Below are 22,238 nucleotides of genomic sequence, written 5' to 3' on the forward strand. Positions count from 1 at the left end.
TGCATTAAGGTGCCGCTCTGATTCATATTCATAATTAAACACAAATACAATTGTATGGCAAAAGGGGCATTAGAAATTGGAGAAGCCAAGTGAGGACCAGATTCAAGGAGCTCAAATGTGGTATGTGTCTTTAAAATACAGTTCAAGTGCTTGAAGAAGTTTAAGCTCTGTATTCTTTTCTTATGAAGGCATTGTTTGACCTTTTAAAAGTTTGGTTTAGTTTAGGGCTGCAGAAAAATGGAATAGCCAAGAACATAGGGCTATTGCAAAGACATCAATGATGTCACTTGGTGCTGTTCTTTCTAGAAGTGGAGAGTGAGTACTAGTAAAAAAATACTAAAAGAAGGCCTAAGTGTTGGTTCTACCAGTGACACTCAAAATGGGAAGTCAGAACCGAGCCCTGATAGTTTATATGGGCAATTAGTTAGCCCATCTTTGCTTAACAAAACACTGCAAACAACTATAAAAAACATCCCCCAACAGCAAAAGAAGATACAAATTAACAGCATGTACTCCCATGCGCAATCACCCTCACCGAAAGCCCAGAGAATGTTGCATTTCGTGTGTGGAGTTCTGTTGCATTTCGTGTGTGGAGTTCTGTTGCATTTCATGTGTGGAGTTCTGTTGCACTTTGTGTGTGGAGTTCTGTTCAGCCAGTCAAAAGGCAAATGATTTTTTTGGGGCACCACACTGGGGACTGCTGTGGCTGAAAACTCTTCGTGCTTTGGTGGCAGCAGCTCAGGCTGGCTGAGCCAAAAGGATGTGAGCTCTGCAAGGGTTCCTCAGCAAGGGAGTCCTTTGATCTGGCTGGGCCCCCTCCAAGAACAGAAGGAAAATCACTTCTATAATAAGCAAATAAGGTCTTGATTATTTTTTCCTGGAGGGAGTGGGCTGTGTTGGGCTGTGAGATACGCGTGACTGCTCAGAGCCAGCCCCAGCTCTCTGGCTCTTGCCAGGGTGGCCACTGATAAGGCAGCACTGAAAGCTCCTGAACAATCCACTGCTAGTGTGACAAATGCATGGTTTGTGTGTTCATAATGCACAGAGGTGTTTTACAGATAACAATAGCAAGGGATTGAGTTCTCCCCAACTCTTTCATTAAGCAAACCAGGAATTGAAGATTAATTCTGAAAACTCTACTGTAATTATCATTGCTGTCAAAATTTTGTTATGGTTTTCTAAGTGATAAAATGATTGTTGGGAAGTAGTCCTACCAAAGAATGGAACATATGCACAGAACACAGTTGTGCTACTTATTCAACTTATTCTTTTAATAATAATTTCATTTCTTTGCCCCTAAGTGGGGAAAAAAAAAAATCTAAGTCTTATGGGATCAAAGGCTAGAATTTATCCAAGTACTTTGAAAACAAAAAGGATCATGAGTATAGTAGATGGAGATGGTTACGTTTGGATGTTTTTAGATCCCTGCTCAGAATAAATGTTTCAGTTTGGTGTATTGGAGGAGGGTGTGTCTGTGCTCTTGCAACATTATTTCTGTGCCATTAATAAACAATGTCACTTATCAACATCTGATAAGTATTTTTAATTTGGCAAGCCTGAATAAACTGGAGCCCAGGTGCATTGGCAGAGAAGACCTGTGGCCTGCTCTTGAATTTCTTATTCATGGAATACAAGGGGAATTCCATGCAAATGTAAATGTGCAGCAGATAGAGTAGCTGGGGAAGCGAAATCTTGTGGTAGAAGATTTTTACTGAAGAGTAAATTTACTGAAGAGCTTTGACCCAAATAACAGCAAGCTGCTGGAAGCCAGTGAGAGAGGAGATGCTGTCAGCTGGGCAAGAGGGGAAGGTCACATCAGACAAATCAAATCTCACTCTCTGATAAAGGGCCATCTTCTGATGCTGTGTGCATCCTATCAATGTTTTAAAAAGGGTGGCAAAAGCAAGTTACCAAGAGGTGTTAAAAAAAAAAAAGTCAAGCTTTCAGTGCTTAGAGAGTTCTTAATGTAACTTAAAGGAGAGAAATAGTTTATCAAGAAGAAGATTGTGGACTGTGACCAGTACTCTGTGGTTGCACATGTGTACCCATATGCCAGCCTGGGAAGAAATGAGCTGGTGCTTAGGAGGTTTTATCTGTTCAGGAAACCCAAAATGACTTGAAACTTCAGCTAAACAATTTTGGCTTAAAAGTAAACTGTGCAACTTTAATGGGGAAGATGAATAACTGTTGAAGCAAAATATTATTGCAAGTGGTAGGTTCTCCAGATTTTGATGTCAAAGCAAGATGGATTTCAGCAAAAAAAAATACTTCACTAAATCTGAATTGCAGAGCTTTTCATAGATGTGACTGTAAAGTTCAGCATCCTCTGAAAATTATTTCATTCTTACTGGTCCTTTGGTCTTTTTCCTTAAATCTCCCTGAGAGTGTACATTTGTTTTCTTCTCTCTAATATCTCTGGTTGTAAGAACATTTTTAGATTACTTATTTTGTTACTGAAAAAAAAAGAGAAAATGTCTCAATAACCAAGAAATCCCCAAGTATTTGTGGTTGTCTGTACAATACCTGGGGCAAAGCAAATAATTATTTCAGGTGTAAGAGTTTTAAGAATTCTATTCTTCCTCACTGAGTAATCATCATTGAATAATTATACAGGAAAGAATTAAATTCTCCTGACAAGTGTGACCTTGCTGCTGTCCTGTTGATACTCCTGTGGCCAAGATTTTCTTGTTATGCCATCTTTTCTCTTAGTCCTTCTGGCTGCCCTGCAGGCAGCCCTTCATTCTTTTTGCTTCTCACCTCCTTGCAGATGTATCTCCAGTGTGCTGCAGGCTGCCTGCTGGCTCTTGCACTGTGCCTTTTTAAAGTAATTATTTTAAAGTCATTCTTTTAAAGTCGTTTGCAGCCCAGCTCCTGCTTTGGGGTTGTTTAGGGGTGCTGATTGTCTTTGCCTGATTTGATGACAGTGCTGTGGAAGTTCTGGCAGTGGAGCATGCTGGAATTGAGGAGCATCAACTGAGGGACTACAGCATTCCCTTTGGTCATGTTGTCTGTGCAAGAACCTCCTTGTGTCTGAGCACCTGAGGTGCATTAAACTGCTCCTTTCTGTGCCCCGGTGTAGGAGTGACGGGGGTGGGACAGACGGACACCAGAGATCTCTGCAGCCAGGTTGTGGAACTTGTGGTTTATTGCAAAGGGCCTGGGTGCAGGGGCCCTGCTGGGAGCTGCCAGCCACAGCTCAGAGCAGGCCCCAAAGAGGGAGAGAAAGGTAAAGAGAGAGAAGGCAAGAGTCTGGTAAAGAGGTTGAGAGAGCAAGGGAGAGGATAAGAGAGTGAAGTTCCCATTACAACACCATAAATCTTCTTCTGTGCTGAATATTCTAATTCTCACTAACCAATCTAGTCTAAGATACAAATCCTATAGCATTTACATACAGCCTGTAAGAATTATTACATTACCATACTGTGTTACATTTTAAACCCTAAAAACTCCTCTTTGGACCCCTTCTGCTAAGCCAGTAGGGTCTGCTCTGTCCCTTGGAGCTGTCTGCAAGCAGAGGGTGTTGTTTCATCAAAAGGGGATTACCTTCAGCTGGCCATGCCATTGTTTTCCAGTTGTTTAGTAACTAAGGGATCTCAAAGCTTGCTTTCATTTCCAACTCGCTTATAGTTTCTATATTCTCAAAATCTTTTGCCAGACAATCATATTTATAAGGCTTTCCTGTTTCATCTTCCCCAACACCCCAGGCCAGTTTTGCACTGAGGATGTGGATGAGTGCCAGCTCCAGCCCAATGCCTGCCAGAACGGGGGCACCTGCACCAACCACAACGGGGGCTACGCCTGCGTCTGCGTCAACGGCTGGAGCGGGGACGACTGCAGCAAGAACATCGACGACTGCTTCACCGCCTCCTGCGCCAACGGCTCCACCTGCATCGACAGGGTGGCCTCCTTCTCCTGCATTTGTCCAGAGGGGAAGGCAGGTGAGGGCACACACCTTGCGCAAGTCTGGCACTGGCACGGAAGGTGCTCCCTGGGGTTTATACACTTGTTTAAAGTAGGGTGTTTATTCTGTGCACTTCACCACCAGGAGGAAAAGCACTGTCTGTGGGCAAGGGGCTGTTAAACCCCTCTAGCCTGGGAAAAAGAAGTATTTGTGTCAGGCTAGAAGACAAATTTAGTACAGTTTAGGTTGCAAGGGAAGATCTTTTTCCAGCCCTTAGCAGAATCTGTATTTGCTTGAGAAGTTGCACGTGAATGTGACTTGCTCTATGCCCTTTATAATAATTGTATGAATCCAGAAAGCAAATTTTGATATCTTTATGTGATTGTGTTATGACCTGGGCATCCTCACTGGTATAGTGGAAAATTTTCTGGTTTAGGTTAGGTGGAAGTGTATCTCCTAACTACATGGAAATAAAAGTGATCTGCATGTCTGAATTAAAGTGAGCTTCATGTGCACCTTTTCAGATGTCAGAAAAATTATCATGCTGGTTTGAGTGAAGAGTTAGTTAACTGCTCCAAGAATGAGATTTTGATAATGGTCAGCCATTTTCCTGTTTCAGAAATGCTGGACACACCTCTAAAGTAACAGAATTTGTATTTAAATATGATGTTCTATAAGTGTGTGATGAATTCCCTGTGGTAGTTCAGGGCTCAAGCTTGCTCAAATTTCTTGCTGTGGGAGTCTCTATCTGAAATACCAGGACACAGAATTTGTGTAAAATACAGTCTGACTGCTTCATCTCTTTATTTTAATAAACTCTTGGATGCTTCTTTAGGTCTTCTGTGCCACTTGGATGATGCCTGTGTTAGCAATCCGTGCCAGAAAGGTGCTCTTTGTGACACCAACCCTGTGAATGGAAACTACATCTGCACCTGCCCCCAGGGCCATAAGGGAGCAGACTGCACTGAGGATGTGGATGAATGTGCAATGGGTGAGTTTCTGTTTGCTCTCTGTGAGTGCAAGAATACACATTTTGTCATAACTTCTCCACATACATTGGACTCCTTTTGTGCCCTCCACCTTCCATTTCAGTGTCTTCAGATGCATTTTAAACTTGTGTGAGACCTGGGGCAAAGGACTGAGCTGGAATAGTTGTCCATGTTTGAACTGGAATATGAAAAGCAGGGGGATGCTTAGCCATTCTTCCTTGTGCAAGAGGGCTTTAGCACTGTGTGGGGAGTGCCTGCAAACAGATGTGATAATTAAGCTGTCCCTTAGAACTGCAGGGTGCAATGAGAGCACCGCAGTTCGTGTGGGAGCTGTTGCAGCTACGGCCTCAGTAGAAATATATCAAGGCTGTTTGACAGCCAGAATATGGCTGGATCTTTTGAGTGCCTTCCAAGACTGGTGACCACGTGGGCTTTTAAAGCTGTAGTTCTCTGATAGCATGCTGTTGTGTTGTTTTGGGGATTAACTGCACTCTTACAGACTTACTTACAGTTTTGTGAGTGCTCGTTCATGCTTCTAGAGAGTGATGCGTGAAGGTAATGCCTAACCAGCACATGGAAGGGTTGGAAAGAAGCACTTCTTTGAATTTCATTCCTCAGTCTGCCTTGGACAAGAGTGCTATTCCTTTTTGAAAACACAAAAAGGACAAGTTTGGCTGTTTTGTGGCTGTGGCGGCATCTTGTCGGCCTCAGGAATGAAGTAAATGTAAAATGTGATCTGGAAATAAAGCCTTGAAAACATTAATTAGTTCTCTAATCCCTGCTAGCTGATACTTTTCTCTTAAGAGCTGTCGTTAGTAATATGGAGCAGAGTTACTCCTCTGGTCCCTTATGGTGACAGCAATCCTTCTTTTGGCCCCTGACAGGCAAGAAACTGCCACTGTTTTCTTCAGTGGCCTTTCCCCAGCAGGATGAACAGTCTTTCCCCAATATTACTTGCCAGAAAGGAATGCCCATGAAAAGACCACGACTAATAAAGAATGCTGTGGCTTTCCTGCTCTGGGGAGAGGTTTTCACAGAATCACAGAATAATGAGGTTGGAAGAGACCTCTAAGATCATCGAGTCCAACCTATGCCCTTACACCTCAACTAGACTGTAGCACCAAGTGCCATGTCCAGTCTTTTTTTAAACACATTCAGAGATGGTGATTCTACCACCTCCCTGGGAAGAGCATTCCAGTACTTTATTATTCTTTCAGTGAAGAATTTTTTCCTAATATCCAACGTATACCTTCCCTGCCATAGCTTGAGACTGTGTCCTCTTGTTCTGTCAGTGCTGCCCGATGGAAGAGACCGACCCCCACCTCCCTTCAGGAAGGTGTAGAGAGCAATAAGAGAGAGAGCAATAATTTAGACCCACACATTTGTGTCTTTCCTGTTCTTGCAGCAAACAGCAATCCGTGTGAGCATGCTGGGAAATGCGTCAACACCGAGGGCTCTTTCCACTGTGAGTGCCTGAAGGGCTACACAGGACCTCGCTGTGAGATGGACATCAATGAGTGCCACTCAAACCCGTGCCAGAACGATGCCACCTGCCTGGATAAAATTGGAGGGTTCACGTGTCTCTGTATGCCAGGTGAGGGGAGGTTCTGAAAAAGATGGAAGAGAGCAGGAGGCAGAGCTCAGGGAGGGCTGCCAGCTCTGCTCAGGTGGAACACAAAGCTGCAAAGGGCTGAGGCTGAATGCTGAGAGAGAGCCTGCTGTGGTGGCACCAGCCAGGAGGACCTGGTATTTGTGTGTGGGAGGGAGAAAGCAATTAGAGGGCTGAGAAAGAAACCAGTCTCTGCATCAGCAAGGAAATTAGCCTGCTGAGCTGGGTATGTGTGAAAGTATTTGTTACTATACCTGGTAAAGTGCGTGTGCAGAGTCATCTCTCTGGGAAAGCAAAGCGGGTGCAACCTTTAAAGAGTGACTGTGTTTTGAGGTATGCATATGGTGATTTCAGATAATGGTGTTTGGGGTTTTTCTGTTCTTAAAATACCCCAAATAATGCAAGCTCCCGTTGAGCTGAGGAAGTCATTGTAAAAAAATCTACTTGAATGAAATTGTGCTTGTAAAATTTGCATGGCCAATGTAACCAATGATCAATGTTAGTCTTGTATTTTGCACTCTGATAGAAAGGGGTGAAAAAAAGATGCAAGTTGCCAGTTGCACAGACTTATAAAGTATTAAAATCATAAATATAAACAAAGAATTGTGACCCTTGCAGGAGATCAGATGATACCCTGACAATTACAATGAGTTTTTATTAATATAGTATTTATTAATGTATACTATGTTTTGAAAGGTGGAACAGGAAAGGCTAGTCCCAAGTATTTCACCCTTCTTAATGTTTTTCTTGTACTCTTCCATTAGCTAAAAGCCCTTGAGCTAAAACTATCTGTTGTGTTTGTTTATATACCTTTTACAAAGTAATTAACCCCTTCTCAAGTGGAAGAAAACATTAGATGTGAATTCAGCATTGACTTCTGCTGTTGCTGGTTAGGTGAGCATCTTCAGCAACAGTGAAACCTACACAATCAACATCCCTTTTTAGCCTCTGGGGTATATTTGTACCTCATAGTTTCTGTCCAGACTGCAAACTTGCAAGGAAACTCTGCTTAGACTTTCAGCACTGATATAAGAGACAGTTACACTCTCAAGAGCACTTTCTACAGCCTTCAGTCACCTCTTCTCATTTATTTTTATTTTTTAACAGGTTTTAAAGGAGTTCACTGTGAAGAAGATATTGATGAATGCCTGAGTAATCCCTGTGTGAACAATGGAGTGTGTCTTGATAAAGTCAACCGCTTCCTCTGTGTCTGTCCTCCTGGTGAGTTCTGATTTCTGGAAGGTTTTCCTGCTTCACCCTACCAAGACCTGCACAGATGTTGTGGGTGAAATGTTTCTTGTGAGTCTCTGTTGTTTTTAGGGCAGTATCTGCTTGAGTGAGTGAAGTGCAATCACTATTAAATCAGAATAGTTTCATGTTGGTTACAATAATATTGTGCTTGTAACTGGGTGAGCATTGACAAACACACAGTTGGACACCTCATCTAAAAGGGCAGCTGGCAACACGAGCTTCTGTTGTTGTGGAAACTACAGCGAGACTCTCAGCACATTTCAAAGATCAGACCCCCTGCACACTTTTTGTCTTTTTTCTGGGGTTTTTAGGCAGAAGCTGGTTTTGCGTCAGTGTAGTTTATGGTGCTTGCATGAGGAGTGAAATGAATTGGGCTCCGCTAGAAAAGAAAAAGAGCTGAGCTGAGGGATCAATGTTAGCTGTAGAGTGAACATCACTTATTTTCTTCATGGGCTACAAAAAATTTTGAATTCAGAATTTACATGACAAAAGCCTGCTCTGGAGCCCTTCTTATTGACTAATGGTGTTCAGGCTCTTGCTTTGGTTCCTTCCTCCAAGAAGAAACCTCATGTTTTTTTTTTTCTGAAACTGCCCAAGGATCTGCATCACCTGACATCACCTGTCAATACTTTCAAAACAGTTCTTGAAATAGTTAACAAAGTTCCAGTGCTGTTTTGCAGTACATTCCATACTGCTGCAGTAATTCTAGTCTGAAGGCTCTAGTGATGTATGCGCTGTTATTTTATTTTTAGCCGCTTGCTTTGATTGCCTTAAAGATTTTTATTAGATGGCTCTCACTTTACAAGCAGGCATACTGTCCAGTGATGGACATTGCTTTATTCCTCTGTGACTTGGCCATCTTAGTTTTAAGCTGACCTGGGGGACAGAACCTTTAGAGGGTGGGCTGGATGAGGAGCGAGCCCATGCAAGGTGTGGTGTGTGTGCTTCATGATGTCACTGAATGTAGATTGGCTGGGCTTGTGTTTGGGTGGGCTTGAGGGGTTGTTAGAGGTAATTCCTGACAGTGCAGCTGTCTAGGTGAACTCCTTCAGTGACTCCTGGTTTCCCTGTGTTTGTGTGCCTCTCAGGGTTCAGTGGGGCCGTGTGCCAGATTGACATAGACGACTGTTCCAGCACGCCGTGCCTCAACGGAGCCAAGTGCATTGACCACCCCAATGGCTACGAGTGCCAGTGTGCCACAGGTCAGTCTGCTGTTCTGAGCCCCTGGGGGGAGAGAACATGCAACCCAAGTACATGAAAGGCTGGTCTCAAAGATGTCACTGTTTTTCTTTCTTTCTCTGAAATGCTGCTTGTTTGTTGCAGAGCTTTGTCCACTCCTTTGTGCAGGGAATAGTATTTAAGTAGAGAAAGCCTTTCACTTGTGGCAGCTAAGTTCACAGCTGATGAGAGTTCTGCCTCCCTCTTTCAGCACCATCCTTTGCTTCCCAGAAGATGACAGCTTCTTCTGTACTAGCTATGGAATCTACATATGGGAAAACATGAGTGTGATTTACCTTCTTCTCTCCCAAGTCAGATTATATTGTATGCACTTGAAAAACAAGAGATGGGCAGAGCACTGCTGCTGTGCATTCTGATTTCTGTTGCATCAGAAGGCTAAGTTCCATTTTATGTCAGAAGTTGCATTTTATGTCAGAAGGCTAATACTGAAATGCAGTAACAGCTGTGGAAGAAATTCCACTCAGAATTTGAGTGGAAATTATTTGAAATGATTTGTCAGGTACCACACAGAAATTTTGGCAGAGCTGTGGCCAGAAGTCAGGTGGTTTTTTAATGCCTGGTGAGTTACATATTCAGAAGCGTCAGGTTTAATGATAGGATTTTCTTATCTTCAGACCTCCAGGGGTGATGCAGATATGTTTTTATCTTCATTTTTACATCTGGTCAAATAAGAGGGTTCAGAGCTGTTATGTTCTAATTTTCAGTAAGGAGCTACTCTTGGTTGCTTTCAGTTCATGTTCCCTCATACACTGCTCATGATACAGATTCAGGTATGAAATGCCTTGGCTTTAGCTCTTCCATTAGGAAAGATTCAGGTATGAAATTCAGGTATTCAGGTATGAAATGCCTTGGCTTTAGCTCTTCCATTAGGAAAGAAGCTGAACAGTTCCCGGAGCTCTATTAGTCCCAGTAATGTGCAGTAAGGTTGGTTAGATTTATGTGCAAAATTTCTCATTTTGAATCATTCCAATAATCAAATTATTAAGGCAAGTTTCACTTCACTGCGCAGAATGTAGCAAAGATTAGCCTGAAAATAGCCTGGTTTTTCTCACATGTGGTCTTCACCATTCCCAAAGTTCCTGAAGAGGCATTGAATTTGTTGGAAGAAGGAGAATGCAGTAGTTCTGACCAGGAGAGGAATAATTACTGTGGTCAGAATTTTCCTTTTGACTACTTCATGTGACAAATAAGCAGACAAAAGGAAGGAAAAGCTCAAATCTTCTCCAAACTTGGAAACTGTTTTAGTCTTTCTCAGGCTGGGGTGTGTTCAGGTTGCTTTCATTCACTGAGACTGCAGAGCTTATCAGGCCTGGGCGGGTCTGGATAGCGTAGGGGAGGACAATGTGGAGAGCTGTGCCTTGAAAAGCAAGTTCTGAATTTGGCACCAAAACTGCATAAATCAATACAGAAACTCTAGGTATCCCACCTGGAGAGGGAAGGCAATTGCTTCCATGAAGGCAAATGATGTAAAGGAGCATCTTCAGGCTGAAAGCAACCAAATGCATGTTACTGAAGCAGCAGTTCTAGTAAAATCTTAAATATCTGACTGAAAATTGGAGAGGGATGCTGTATTAGGGCTGTTTTCCATCCTGTCAGAAGGATTCTCATATTAAGTATTAAAATGTTTTTTTCCTAGTCTAAATCTTGTCTGCAAAGAGAGAAATCATGTTTTGGTGAGGTATGTTCAGTTAGGAGATCCAGAAACGTTCCTGATCTCTGAGTGGCTCAGTTGAGCTACAATAGCAGGCAAGGGAATGACTGTTGAATGAACGTGTGCTAAGTATTATATTTAATATTGACAGCCTTCTGTAAGACTGAAATGTGGAGTTCTTCCTGGGGGCAGGTCAGTTACTGGACAATGAGTTTGAGTATGTTCTTGCTCTGCTCCTCTCATGGTGTGAGTGATGTGTTTGTGTTGTTCCCTGAACGGTAATCGCCGGCTGCCAACGTGATTGAAAACTGCAAAATGTTTGGCCAAATGCTGTACAGATAGCTCTATTTACTGCTTGCTTTTTGTCTTTTCTTTCCCTTCTGGCATTATTCCACTTCTCCTTCCCAGTGGTAGATCATGGCTTTTCTTTTCTTGGGTTGTTTCAGGTCTTTCCTCTTTTATTTGTCTCTGCCCTCTTTATTTTTTTCCCCTCTGCCACCATTTCTCCCCTTATCAGTTTGTTTTTCCTCCTTCCTTAACATCTTTTTATATCCATCTCTCTAACTAGCTTCCCTTCCCTCTCCCCACCCACTTCCACACCCATTCATCCAAGCATACGTTCGCAGAACTTGGAAATGTTAGCCGTCACCTGGTATGTTTGACCACAGAAATAACCACAAACCTGTATGAAAAATGGGGAGCCTCTTATCCACTTATAATACTCAGGTGAGAACACTCTTCAGCTGTTGAAATTCCCTGCAGCTTGGTTTGTATCAGTCTCCAGTTGGTGTCTTGAAATTTCAAGTTCTGCCTTCCTGATCTTCAGCTGCTGGAAGGCTGTGTGAGCTGTTGCTCCAAAACCTCAGCTCTGAAAACCATTTATTTGAAATTGTCCCAGTCTTATATAGCTCTGCTCCATCATGGAGAGCAGGGCTCTTGAGGAGGGACTTGTTTGCTGCTCTTACTTCCTGAACCCCCTCTAGCCCTTTTTGTAGATAGGTTCTGTCCCTCTCTGTTGCTCAGGATGTTTCCCAGCTGAAGCAGAATGAAACAGGCCAAATTGCTGCTTGTTTCATTGCTCCTGACCAAGAGGTTGCATGCAGCCTTCAGTTGTAGTTACTGAAAAGTTTCCCAGTGAAGGAGGCAAGAAACTTTCTAATAAGCAGAGCTGCAGAAGCTTTGACATGAGCCAAGGGAGTTCCCCTGGGAAGGTTTCAGCAACATCTTTGCAGTAATTGCTCATTTTAAGAAGGTCAGCCCCACTCTGTCCCCCTGTTACTGTGCAGAGGAAATAATGGCAGGAGTGTGCCTTCAGACAGTTTATACTGATGCAAGTAAATATTTCTGATGGAGATTTACATGTTTCCTCTCATGGCTACTGTTCCAAATAACCTGAAGGTGACCACTTCCAGTGCCAGGGTTCTCCGTGCATGCTGCTGTTCTGTAATGCTGTGAACAGTGGAGAGTGTTGTGTTCCAGGGCTGGAAATGCAGTTGAAGTGCCCAGTTAACCCTTTGTGCTCTCTGCCACTTCGCTGATTCTTGATACAATTCTTTCTGTGCCTGCATTATATTCACTGCAGCATCCTACCAGTAGACTTCTTCCTTACTTGTGACTTTTCCTCAGGTTTTACTGGCACTCTGTGTGAGGAGAACATCAACAACTGTGACCCTGATCCCTGCCACCACGGGGAATGCCAGGATGGTATAGATTCATACACGTGCATCTGCAACCCTGGCTACATGGGTGGCATATGCAGTGAGCAGATTGATGAGTGCCACAGCAATCCTTGCCTCAACCAAGGGCGCTGCATCGACCTGGTCAATGGCTACCAGTGCAACTGCCTGCTGGGCACCTCAGGTATGGAAAACACCACTGGAAGGCTGGGATTCAAGCAGAATTCAAGCATGTGATTATTTCTTACCTGTGCTCTGGTGTGTGCTAAGTTGAGAGTATCATTTTCACATTGCTTTGCCATGCTGAACTTCGGTGTGTTTGTGTGGATTGTCTAACCCTCACTGGTGCTGCAACCAATCTTGGGAGAATTTGCCTCCTCTTTACTCCAAAAAAATCAGGCCTGCAGAAAAATTAGGCATAGTATTCAAAATGTTTATTCCTCTGCTTAAATATTTAGTACAAGCTCAGGGTCATATTCAGTCAGCACCAAATGGCTTGGGTGGCATTCCTTGGTGTTGCAGTGCTTCTGCATCATCACCAGTATAAGTTGCCCCCAGTGTGACTTTTGAAGCAAGTGGGATTCTTAATTAGGCTATTTTGGGAAATAGTTCTGTTGCCTTCTTTGTAAGATTTACCCTCCTTATTCCTCTAACTCTTTTTTTTTTTATTCCAGGAATAAACTGTGAGAATAACTTTGACGACTGTGCCAGTAACCCGTGCATTCATGGGACCTGTATTGATGGCATTAATCGCTACAACTGTGCCTGTGAACCTGGATTTACAGGTAAAGTCAGCTACCCAGGAGCTCTCAATTGTTTGGAAGATGGTTATCCGAGTAGTCAGGGAAGTGCTCTTTGCATACTCACTGCAAGGGATTCAGTTGGTGTCTCAGCAAATCCTTCTAATCTTTGGATCTTAGCATCTTACATTACAGCCAGTTCTACCAAACAGAAAAATGGCCTAATCTGTGCTGTGAAATGCCATTCTTGTTAGGTAATTAAGTCCAATTCATGGTTCTTGGGTTTATAACAAATAAACCCACGTGACTTTGGTTTATTATTTACAGCCCCTTTCCAGGGACAGAGAGATTGTGGACAATATGGAGAGGTGTTTGATTAGACTCTGCCTAGAGCTTTGACCATGAACAGTATTTCTATTTCTGTGAAATCAGAGCATTACCTTGGTGTTCTCTTGAGTTGCTTCCCACTCTGAAGTTTCTCAGTACTTCTCTGTCATAGCATGGTCTGTTCTGTGTTCTTTTTATACTACAAAATTTCTCTGGTACAATCAAAGTAGGGCTGAAAAAAGAAGTGGTTAGACACCTCTGGATTCATGTTTAGAGCTCTGAGTCAACATCAGGACTATTTCTGATGACTAAAGCACATCTCACCGCTGTTTGTATTTGTGTTGAGCCATGTAGGGTAATACAAAATAATCGTTGTGAGGCAGTTGGTACTGTTTATTACAGCTTTCTCAAAATGTTTGTTGCTGTTTATTACCAAATTATTCTAGTTAGAATAGATCTGAAATGCATTAGAGCACTAAAATGTTTCATGTGTCTTGTGCTTTTCTCTTGGGGTCTTTCTAAGTTCCTGATGCTCCTTCCTTCCTCCCTATGGCTCTGGCATAGTGGAACTCTCTAGTTCCCAGAATAAGATGGGGGATGATGCTGATCACTCATGCCTACTGCTCTCCTAGGTTGCTGGCATTCCATATTTATTATCCTGCTGGATCTCTTACTGTTACACTGTTAAAATAATTCAGTAATGTGATGAATTGGCATATTCCAGTCTTTAAGGAGCTGGCTTGCATGGGGTCTTGGTACTTTGTCATTTCCTTCTGTTAAAAATGCTTTCAGCTTACTGCATCATTCACTCTGTTTAGCTTTCCAGCCTCACAAGTCCTTTTGGTCACTGCTTCAAGGATCTTGCAGTCGTAATCAGAGGCAGGCAAAACAGGAAACGGTGTTTTTTAGAGCCCCTTTTGCGCAATAAACCACAAGAACTGTATTTACTGCAGACATTTGGGCACTATTGGTTGTTCAAAGGGTAGGTACTTCAAAGCAGAGGAGCAGGGCTACGACAAGTGCAGCTCAAGAGGTTTGTTGCAAGCATGATACAACTGAGTGGTTTTTGCTTTCCTAATCAGTATTAACTGGTGATTTAAGTGGAGATTCTGGAATGGTTTGTAAATACTTGCTGAGTGTAAGTGCTGTTTTCCAGGCACAGCAAAGTGCTGCATCTCTCAGAAACGCTTCTCTTGGCTTGAGTTAAAGCACGGAGGCATGTGAGCTCCATGCTGCTGCCTTGGCTTCCCTGAGCTGTGTCTCAGTGTGTGCTCTTGCAGAGGTGCAAAGCAAGCGTTGTTTTAAGAAGTGCAGCTCAGGAAGTGTTGTTTTCCCCTCCAGGGCCCCGGTGCAACGTGGACATCGACGAGTGCACGTCCAGCCCGTGCCACAACGGGGGCACGTGCGTCAACGAGGTGAACGGGTTCCGCTGCGTGTGCCCCGAGGGCTTCCACCACCCCCACTGCCAGCCCCAGGCCGACGGCTGCCTCAGCAGCCCCTGTGTGCACGGCAACTGCACACACACTGCCACGGGGTGAGCACCACTGAGCCTGCCTGCTGCCCTCTGCCCTGCTGTCCTGTCTCTCCAGACTTACAGCTCCCGGTTTTTCCCTTATTTCTCAGAGTAGGATCCCAATTTATCTGATGCTTGTGACATAGTCACAGTCAGGTGAGAGAGCCAGGTGAGAATCTCACCTGAGCCCCTGCCTGTCTCACCTGCACTGCGGTGGCTTCCAGGGGCCCTTCCCAACACTGGCCAGCTAAATCCATGGTCAGCAACAGCAATGGGTTATTTATGCACCATCTGCATCCAGAGCTCCATTTCCCCCTGCTTGTGTGGGAGCAAGCCACAGCTCCTGCCTTCAAAGCAGAGCCAGGCTGCCAAGTTTCAGTGCAGCTCCTCATGTCCACTCAATCTGGAGAGGGTTCTCTGTCTGCTGCTACACCCCCTCCAAATCCTTTTGATTACAGCTGCCTTTCCCACAAATCTGCCATAGCAAACAAACAGCCATAATAAGGTGTAGATCTTCATTCACCAGCTGGTGTTTCAGCACAGGTTTTTCTGTCCTGCCTCGTGTTGTTTGCTGGTTTTGCATGGGCAAGTGGTGCAGGGTGTACTGTCACCATCTAGAGGGAGGGTTTGGTGATTCTAGAGTGTTGTGGTGTTGTGGGTCTCAGGACGAAGTGAGAGATGAGAATTTGACTCCAAGTTTTCAGACGGCTGATTTATTATTTTGTTATATTCTATTAAAAGAAATTATATACTAAAACTATACTAAAGAAAGAGAAAGGAGACATCAGAAGGCTAGACAAGAATGAATAATAATAACTCATGACTGACCAGAGAGTCCAATACAGCTGCATGGGATTGGTCATTAATTAAAAACAAAAAAAAATTCACATAGAACCAATTAAAGATGCACCTGTTGGTGAGCAAGCTCCAGAGCACATTCCAAGCAATCAGATAATTATTGTTTACATTTCTTTTCTGAGGTTTCTCAGCTTTTCAGGGGAAAAATCCTGGTGAAGGGATTTTTCACAAAATATCATGGTGACACTAGTGAGCTGAGTAAATGCAATTAAAATAAAGAAATCGTTCCAAATTAAATCTTTGGGGAGCAGCAGCAACATATTCCATCAAAACCTAAAACATTGAGCGTGGGGACTGTCTTTATTGGCTAGTGCTGTTCATCCTAACCAAACACTGTATCAAGGAACGGGCTGACAACTTTTGCTCTAGGGATGGATATTTCAGCCAGGACACTTTGTCCACTGCTGAGATTTTGTCAGCTTTACTCATATTGTTGCATGTCTGAGAAAAGAAAGGAAAATTCTCTCTGGGTCTTTTGCTGGCAGTAGTTGCTTCTGAATCTTCCCACGCAGGAAGACCAAATGCTGATATTGGGAGCCCTAAATCAGATTTCTTTTTGGTAATGGTAAGTCTGGGGTTGTTCTGTTTGTGAAAGGTCTCAACTGTATGTGGAATAGCCTCCCAAAAATGTGCTGTGTCCTGGGAAGTGTTGTCAGCACAAGGAAGTGATTTGCTGATGCAGGTAGCTCTGTAGAGCAGGATGCAGCACTTTCCCTGTAGCTGGCAGGAAAGCTGCTTTTATTGCTAATTCAGCCTCCTTGAAAGGTTGGAAAATAGATTTTTGTTCACCTTGTCTGTCATGTGTCACTTTGCATTTGTACACCTCACTCTGTGCCAGGTGGAAGAAGCCGTGTTCGCAGGGCAGGGACAGGGGCCAGTGTGTGCTCTGTGGCCCGAGTCCAGGCTGATTCACCAAGCCCTTGCTTCTACATCATTGTGGGTGGGGTGTGCTCTACTGCAGGTTTTGAAACCTGATGGAGAAGACTGCTCCTGCTCCCAGCCAGCTGTTTTCATTTGAAACCACTATTTGGTATTAAATCAGTCTAGTTATCTTTGGAGCCTATTGTTCCCCTCCACTGCTTTTTTTCCAATTTTTTTTGTTTCTGTCTTTGAATGTGTTGAGATGGTCTTATCAAAGCAGAAACATAGTGCTGGTTGACTGAACACTTTGTGAAAACTGTAATGAGGGAAGTGTGGTTGTAAGGGAGGGTTTATTTTCAGTATTTTCAAAACTATACAGCTGGGGCAAGCAATCCAAAATAACTTAGGGCTCTTCTCAAGAGAGTTCTTCTGGTTTTCTCTCCAAAACCAATCTGCAGGAGAAACTGGTAGAGGAGTAACTTCAAAATGTCTAAATTAATGCTGTTTTGCCTTTCAAGGTACAAGTGTGTCTGCGACCCAGGCTGGATAGGAGATTACTGTTCAACAGAGGGGAATGAATGTAAATCAAACCCATGCCAGAATGGAGGAACGTGTGAGGATCTGTTGAATGCATACAGATGTACCTGTAGGAAGGGATTCAAAGGTGAAAATTCAGAAAAAATTTGTTATCTTTTCCCTTTTTACTTCATTGCACCTTTAGGGTAATTTATTTTCATTAAACTTGGTGGAAATAATAATCAAGATGGGAAATGCCATGGCTTTATGAAGTTAAATTAGTCAGTTCCTGTAGACATGATACAGTAATAGAATACTTGGCAAGGGCTTGTCTAAGCCTTGCTTGGAATCATTAAAAATGACCTGTTGGAAGCTTAGCTTAATTTTCTTTGTAAATTATGAAATTTACATAAATACCCTGGAATTTGGAGGGGCGTTAAACTCAAAATGACCATGGCTGCTTCTACACTGAGCCCATGAGGAGTCCTTTGCTCTCCTTTTGCTTCTGCTGAGATTTTTTCAAAATGTGGCAGTGCTGTCCACTGCAGTGTGGGATAATCACACAATGTGAGTTACAACCTCTTTGTTCATTCTTCCAAGAAGCACCAAGCTCTTAGCAGCACATTCTTCAGCTTTTTCCCATTCTGCTCTCCAGGTGTGAACTGCCAGGTAGTGGTTTCTCCTTGTTCCCCTAATCCTTGTGAGAACTCGGGAATCTGCCAAGAATCTCCTGACTCTGAAGGCTACACCTGCCAGTGTGCCCCTGGCTGGGAAGGTAACCTGGGTTGGGAACGAGGTGTGCCTGCAGTGCTGGCTCTGAGCCTCCTGCCATTGCTTGGGAGGGGTCTCACCCTTGCACTCTGCACCTTTCAGGGGAAAGATGCACAGTGGACATTGATGAGTGTCTCTCCAAGCCCTGCAAGAACCATGCCCTGTGCCACAACATCCAGGGCAGTTACCTGTGCGAGTGCCGGCCCGGCTTCACCGGCGGCGACTGCGACACCAACATCGACGACTGCCTGGCCAGTGGGTATCAGCACCTTGCTCTGTGTTTCCCAGTCTCCCCCAAAAATCAATGTGCTGACTGCTGTTTGACAGATTCAGAAGGGTCTTTTATGATCTCTTGCCAAAAGAAAAAAAAAACCCCAAACTTCAGTTTTGTAATATTTGAAGAAGTCAAAATCCATCATGTTCGGCTGCTAGAATGGACCACGGTGTGCTAACTGATGGCAGCTGTTGTTCCCAGATCCTTAACTTGAAAAGGCCCTTAGAGTTTACATACCTTAATAAGAGGCACTGTTAAATGCAAAATTGTATTTGCCTGAAATTTTAATCCATCAAGTTAAAGTGCCACTGCAGGGCTTACCTGTATTTCAACGTTCAGTTTGATGGAGGTGTGGTGGGAATCTGGGCTATAGCAGTCCTTCCTGAAATGTCTGTCTGGCGTTAATATTCTGGGAATAGTGCGTCCTGTTGCAGTTCCAGTTAATCCATATCTGAAAACAAATTATGCAGCAGCAAGGCTCTCTGCTCTGGAATAGGTGTCAGTTGCAGGAGGGGAGGCCATACCCTGATGAGTACTGGAACGGCTCAAATTGCAAGAAAACAAGTATTAATTTCATGTCCTTGACACTGCTGTTTATAAGGGAAACCAAATACATAGTAGCTTCTTTTTCTTACTGGGCATATTTTATATCATCCTCAGATAAAATCAGAGTCTCCTGAGAAATGTCACGTGTTTAAAAGTTCATCTGTTACTATTTGAAAAGTGCTTTATCAAACCTTGGAGGAGTTCACAATGCTGTAGTTCTTAGATTGGCCAGGTCTTTAAAAAAACCCAACCAAATGAACAGAAAAACCCCAAACAACCACCCCAAAACAAAACAAAAAACCCCAATCCCCTGTTTCTTCTATTAGCTTAAAACCAAAATGGAGTTTTGAAGATTTAAGGTGTGAACTTAGCAAATTGTGTTTTGCATTGGGAAACAAATGTAAATTCATGACTGCTGTAGAGAAGTCTATTAGCAAAAGTTACCGTGGGAGCCCCCAGAGCAGCACTCAAAGAACTTCTGAGGTGTCTGGCTCAGGCTGAGCTTTTAATTCCTTCATTCTGAGCAGACAGGTACAATACAAAAAGTGTCACGGTGCAGTGACCCAGAGCTTTGCTTACTGAAGCCAACAAAATCATTGCCTGGCCTGTTAGTTTTTGTGTGGGTGCCTGAAGATAAAAACATTCTCCAAGTGTTCATCTTTCCCTCTTGAACAGCTGGGACATCTCTCTCCCTCCTCCTGAGTGTTCTGAGAGCTGTGGGATTCACCCCGTGTTGTCTTAGGCAGCACACCCGTGAGGCTGAAGAAGCATTTCACATTGCTGCCACAGCTGATTTCATTTAGCATAACAAAAACCTTCCATGCCTTGAGCCAAATGTCTTTAATCTATGAAGCAAACAAACCCTCCAACAACAGGAACTTATTGAAAAGTTGATACCCGAGTCTCCTTCTTCTGTCAGTAAATGTGTGGCACAGAGAATTAATGCACAGCTTTTGGCTTCACTCATACATGGCTCACTGCCACAGACACAACATTTTATAGCTGCCAGGGGTCTTGCTTTGAATGTGCTTTTTCTCTGCAGTAGTCAAATGACCTTTAAATGGATGCAGGTGTGTCTCATAATACAAATTCTTACCATGTGAGCATATTTCTCAGTCAATAAATGAGCTTTAATTACCTTTCACATGTCTTCATTTCCCAGTAAACAGAATTAGCTTATGATACTTATGATAACTGCAAATTTTTGGTGGATTATATTTGCATTTTCCAGTTCATATTTTAGTAGTACTTAAAGGTAGTCCTAAATCCAAAATAAGGCTCAGTAACCTATTTTTCAACCCCCTTGCTTTCTCTCTTTTTCCTCCCCCCTCCCAGTTTCCCTCTCTGCCTCCATATATTAGGCTTTTGCTCTGTGGAATGCAGAGTAGAAAAGGAATCTGGCTTCAGGAATGTGGGTCTTAAATCCAAAAGTGGAAGGAGAAAAGCAGGAAGAAATTACTGAACAGCAGAAATCTTTCAGGCAGATTGGTGCTTGTGGAAGCAGAAGGAATACAGTAGTAGGAGGTGGCTTAGACCTAAAAAACCAGTTGTATGCAAGTAGCAAGAGCATGGCAGAGATAAGGAAAATATCAAGAAATGCAATGATTGAGGAGAATCCTTGGTGGTGTAGGAGTTTGTGAGCTTTTCTGGCAGCCTTCCCCCAACCAGTCTGTGATGCTGGGAAAAATGTCAAGTGCTCAGTAGTGCGTAAGTGCTCATATATGTGCTAATATACACATACAGGTTTGATTTGACTGCACTGCTTTCATGCTGAAAATTAAGCACACAAGTTCTCTCTTGTGTTAAGAGAGAATGTGCTGAGTTCTCTGATGAATAAAACCTGGTAAGGAAGAAACAGTTGCTGCTCTGTTTTTATTGTACCAGTAGGCATCTGTCACAAAAGCAGCATTTAAATTTTAAACCAAGAGGCTTTGGGTTTTGGTTGAACAAATTCCAGCAAAGAAACCTTTAGGCCCTGAAGGTTGGCCTTGATCCACACCTCTTTGTAAATTTCTGATTGATAATGCTTTGCAGTTACCTGTTCCATAAAGAGGCTGAGAAAAACCTGTCAGTCCTCTGTCCCACTCTGGGCTATGTGGCCCCTTTTTTTTCCATACAAACAGCTGTTCTAGGCCTAGCCCTTCACTGTTCTTGGGTTTTGGTGTTGCTGAAATGGCTCCCAAGGTATTAGAAAGTCTCTTTTTTCCCAGCCCCGTGACCAAAGAAGTTGAGGTTCCTCGGCTCTGGTTCTCAAGGCTGTTTATTTTCTCTTATCTGTTCCATTCTTTCTCTGACCTGCTAAGATCTGTCCAGCAGGTCGGGTTGTGGCACAGTCCCTGCCCTTGGGGTGGTGTTAACATTTTATAGTAAAACCTACGTGTACTTTATTTACAATAATTTTCCAATACCTATCACCTATGTTAGACAGTCTGTCTCTACTCTAAACCAATCCAGAGGTGTCACCATCACAGCAGAAGATGGAGGACAAGAAGAAGAAGAAATAGGACAGGACACACCCAGATTCCTCCATCTTGCTTCTTGAACCCCCATTCTAAATCCCCAAAATTCTTCTTTTTCACCCTGTGACAAATTAACTATCATTCTACTCAAACTTTTGTGGCTTACAAAGTTGGTAATTGTTTCCATGGGCTAAAATCAAAGGCACAGGTGTCTTTGACTCTGTGCCAAGGTCTCTGAGCCCCTTGCCAGGGTCTCAAGCCATCCAGGGCAGCCAGAGGGATGTCCTGGGTGCTGACACACTGTCACCCATTTTAACACTCCTGTGGTGCTTCTGTCCCAGATCCCTGCCAGAACGGAGCCTCGTGCGTGGATGGGATAAACTCCTTCTCGTGCATCTGCCTGCCTGGATTTCATGGGGACAAGTGTCAGACAGACACCAACGAGTGTCTGAGTGAGCCCTGCAGGAACGGGGGCACCTGCACCCACTACGTCAACAGCTACACCTGCAGGTGCCCGCCGGGCTTCGAGGGCACCAACTGCGAGAGCAACATTGACGAGTGCACGGACAGGTGAGGCACTGCCCCCAGCCTGCCCCCAGCCCGCTGCTCCTGCCCCCAGCCTGCTCCTGCTCCTGCCCCCAGCCCGCTGCTCCTGCCCCCAGCCCGCTGCTCCTGCTCCTGCCCCCAGCCCACTGCTCCTGCCCCCAGCCCGCTGCTCCTGCCCCCAGCCCGCTGCTCCTGCCCCCAGCCCGCTGCTCCTGCTCCTGCCCCCAGCCCGCTGCTCCTGCCCCCAGCCCGCTGCTCCTGCCCCCAGCCTGCTCCTGCTCCCAGCCTGCTCCTGCTCCTGCTCCCAGCCTGCTCCTGCTCCTGCCCCCAGCCCGCTGCTCCTGCCCCCAGCCCGCTCCTGCCCCAGCCAGTCTCTCAGAGCCTCTGTGGTCAAGATGACCCCAAGGTGTTAGAAAGTCTCTTTTTCCCAGCCCAGAGATTGAAGAAGGAGTCAGGATTCCTCAGCTGTGGTTTTCAAGGTTGTTTATTCTCTGTTATGCATTACATTCTT

The 22,238-nt window shown here is 44.1% G+C and overlaps 1 protein-coding gene across 4 annotated transcripts in view; it reads left to right on the forward strand.

Annotated features, from left to right (window-relative positions):
* The window catches only part of NOTCH2 (notch receptor 2), an 89,215-nt gene that overhangs the window by 38,602 nt on the left and 28,375 nt on the right, over window positions 1-22,238 (forward strand). Inside the window, exons 6-17 of one of the 4 annotated variants that reach the window (XM_054638447.2) lie at window positions 3,705-3,938; window positions 4,737-4,892; window positions 6,296-6,484; window positions 7,607-7,720; window positions 8,839-8,952; window positions 12,267-12,500; window positions 12,991-13,101; window positions 14,725-14,917; window positions 17,134-17,279; window positions 17,787-17,906; window positions 18,005-18,157; window positions 21,523-21,751. In XM_054638447.2, coding sequence (XP_054494422.2) covers window positions 3,705-3,938; window positions 4,737-4,892; window positions 6,296-6,484; window positions 7,607-7,720; window positions 8,839-8,952; window positions 12,267-12,500; window positions 12,991-13,101; window positions 14,725-14,917; window positions 17,134-17,279; window positions 17,787-17,906; window positions 18,005-18,157; window positions 21,523-21,751 — 1,993 coding nt within the window. The other 3 variants (XM_077181907.1, XM_077181905.1, XM_077181906.1) reach the window with 3 other exon arrangements.

This window comes from Agelaius phoeniceus, chromosome 8 (assembly GCF_051311805.1).
Source record: "Agelaius phoeniceus isolate bAgePho1 chromosome 8, bAgePho1.hap1, whole genome shotgun sequence".
Taxonomy (NCBI): domain Eukaryota; kingdom Metazoa; phylum Chordata; class Aves; order Passeriformes; family Icteridae; genus Agelaius; species Agelaius phoeniceus.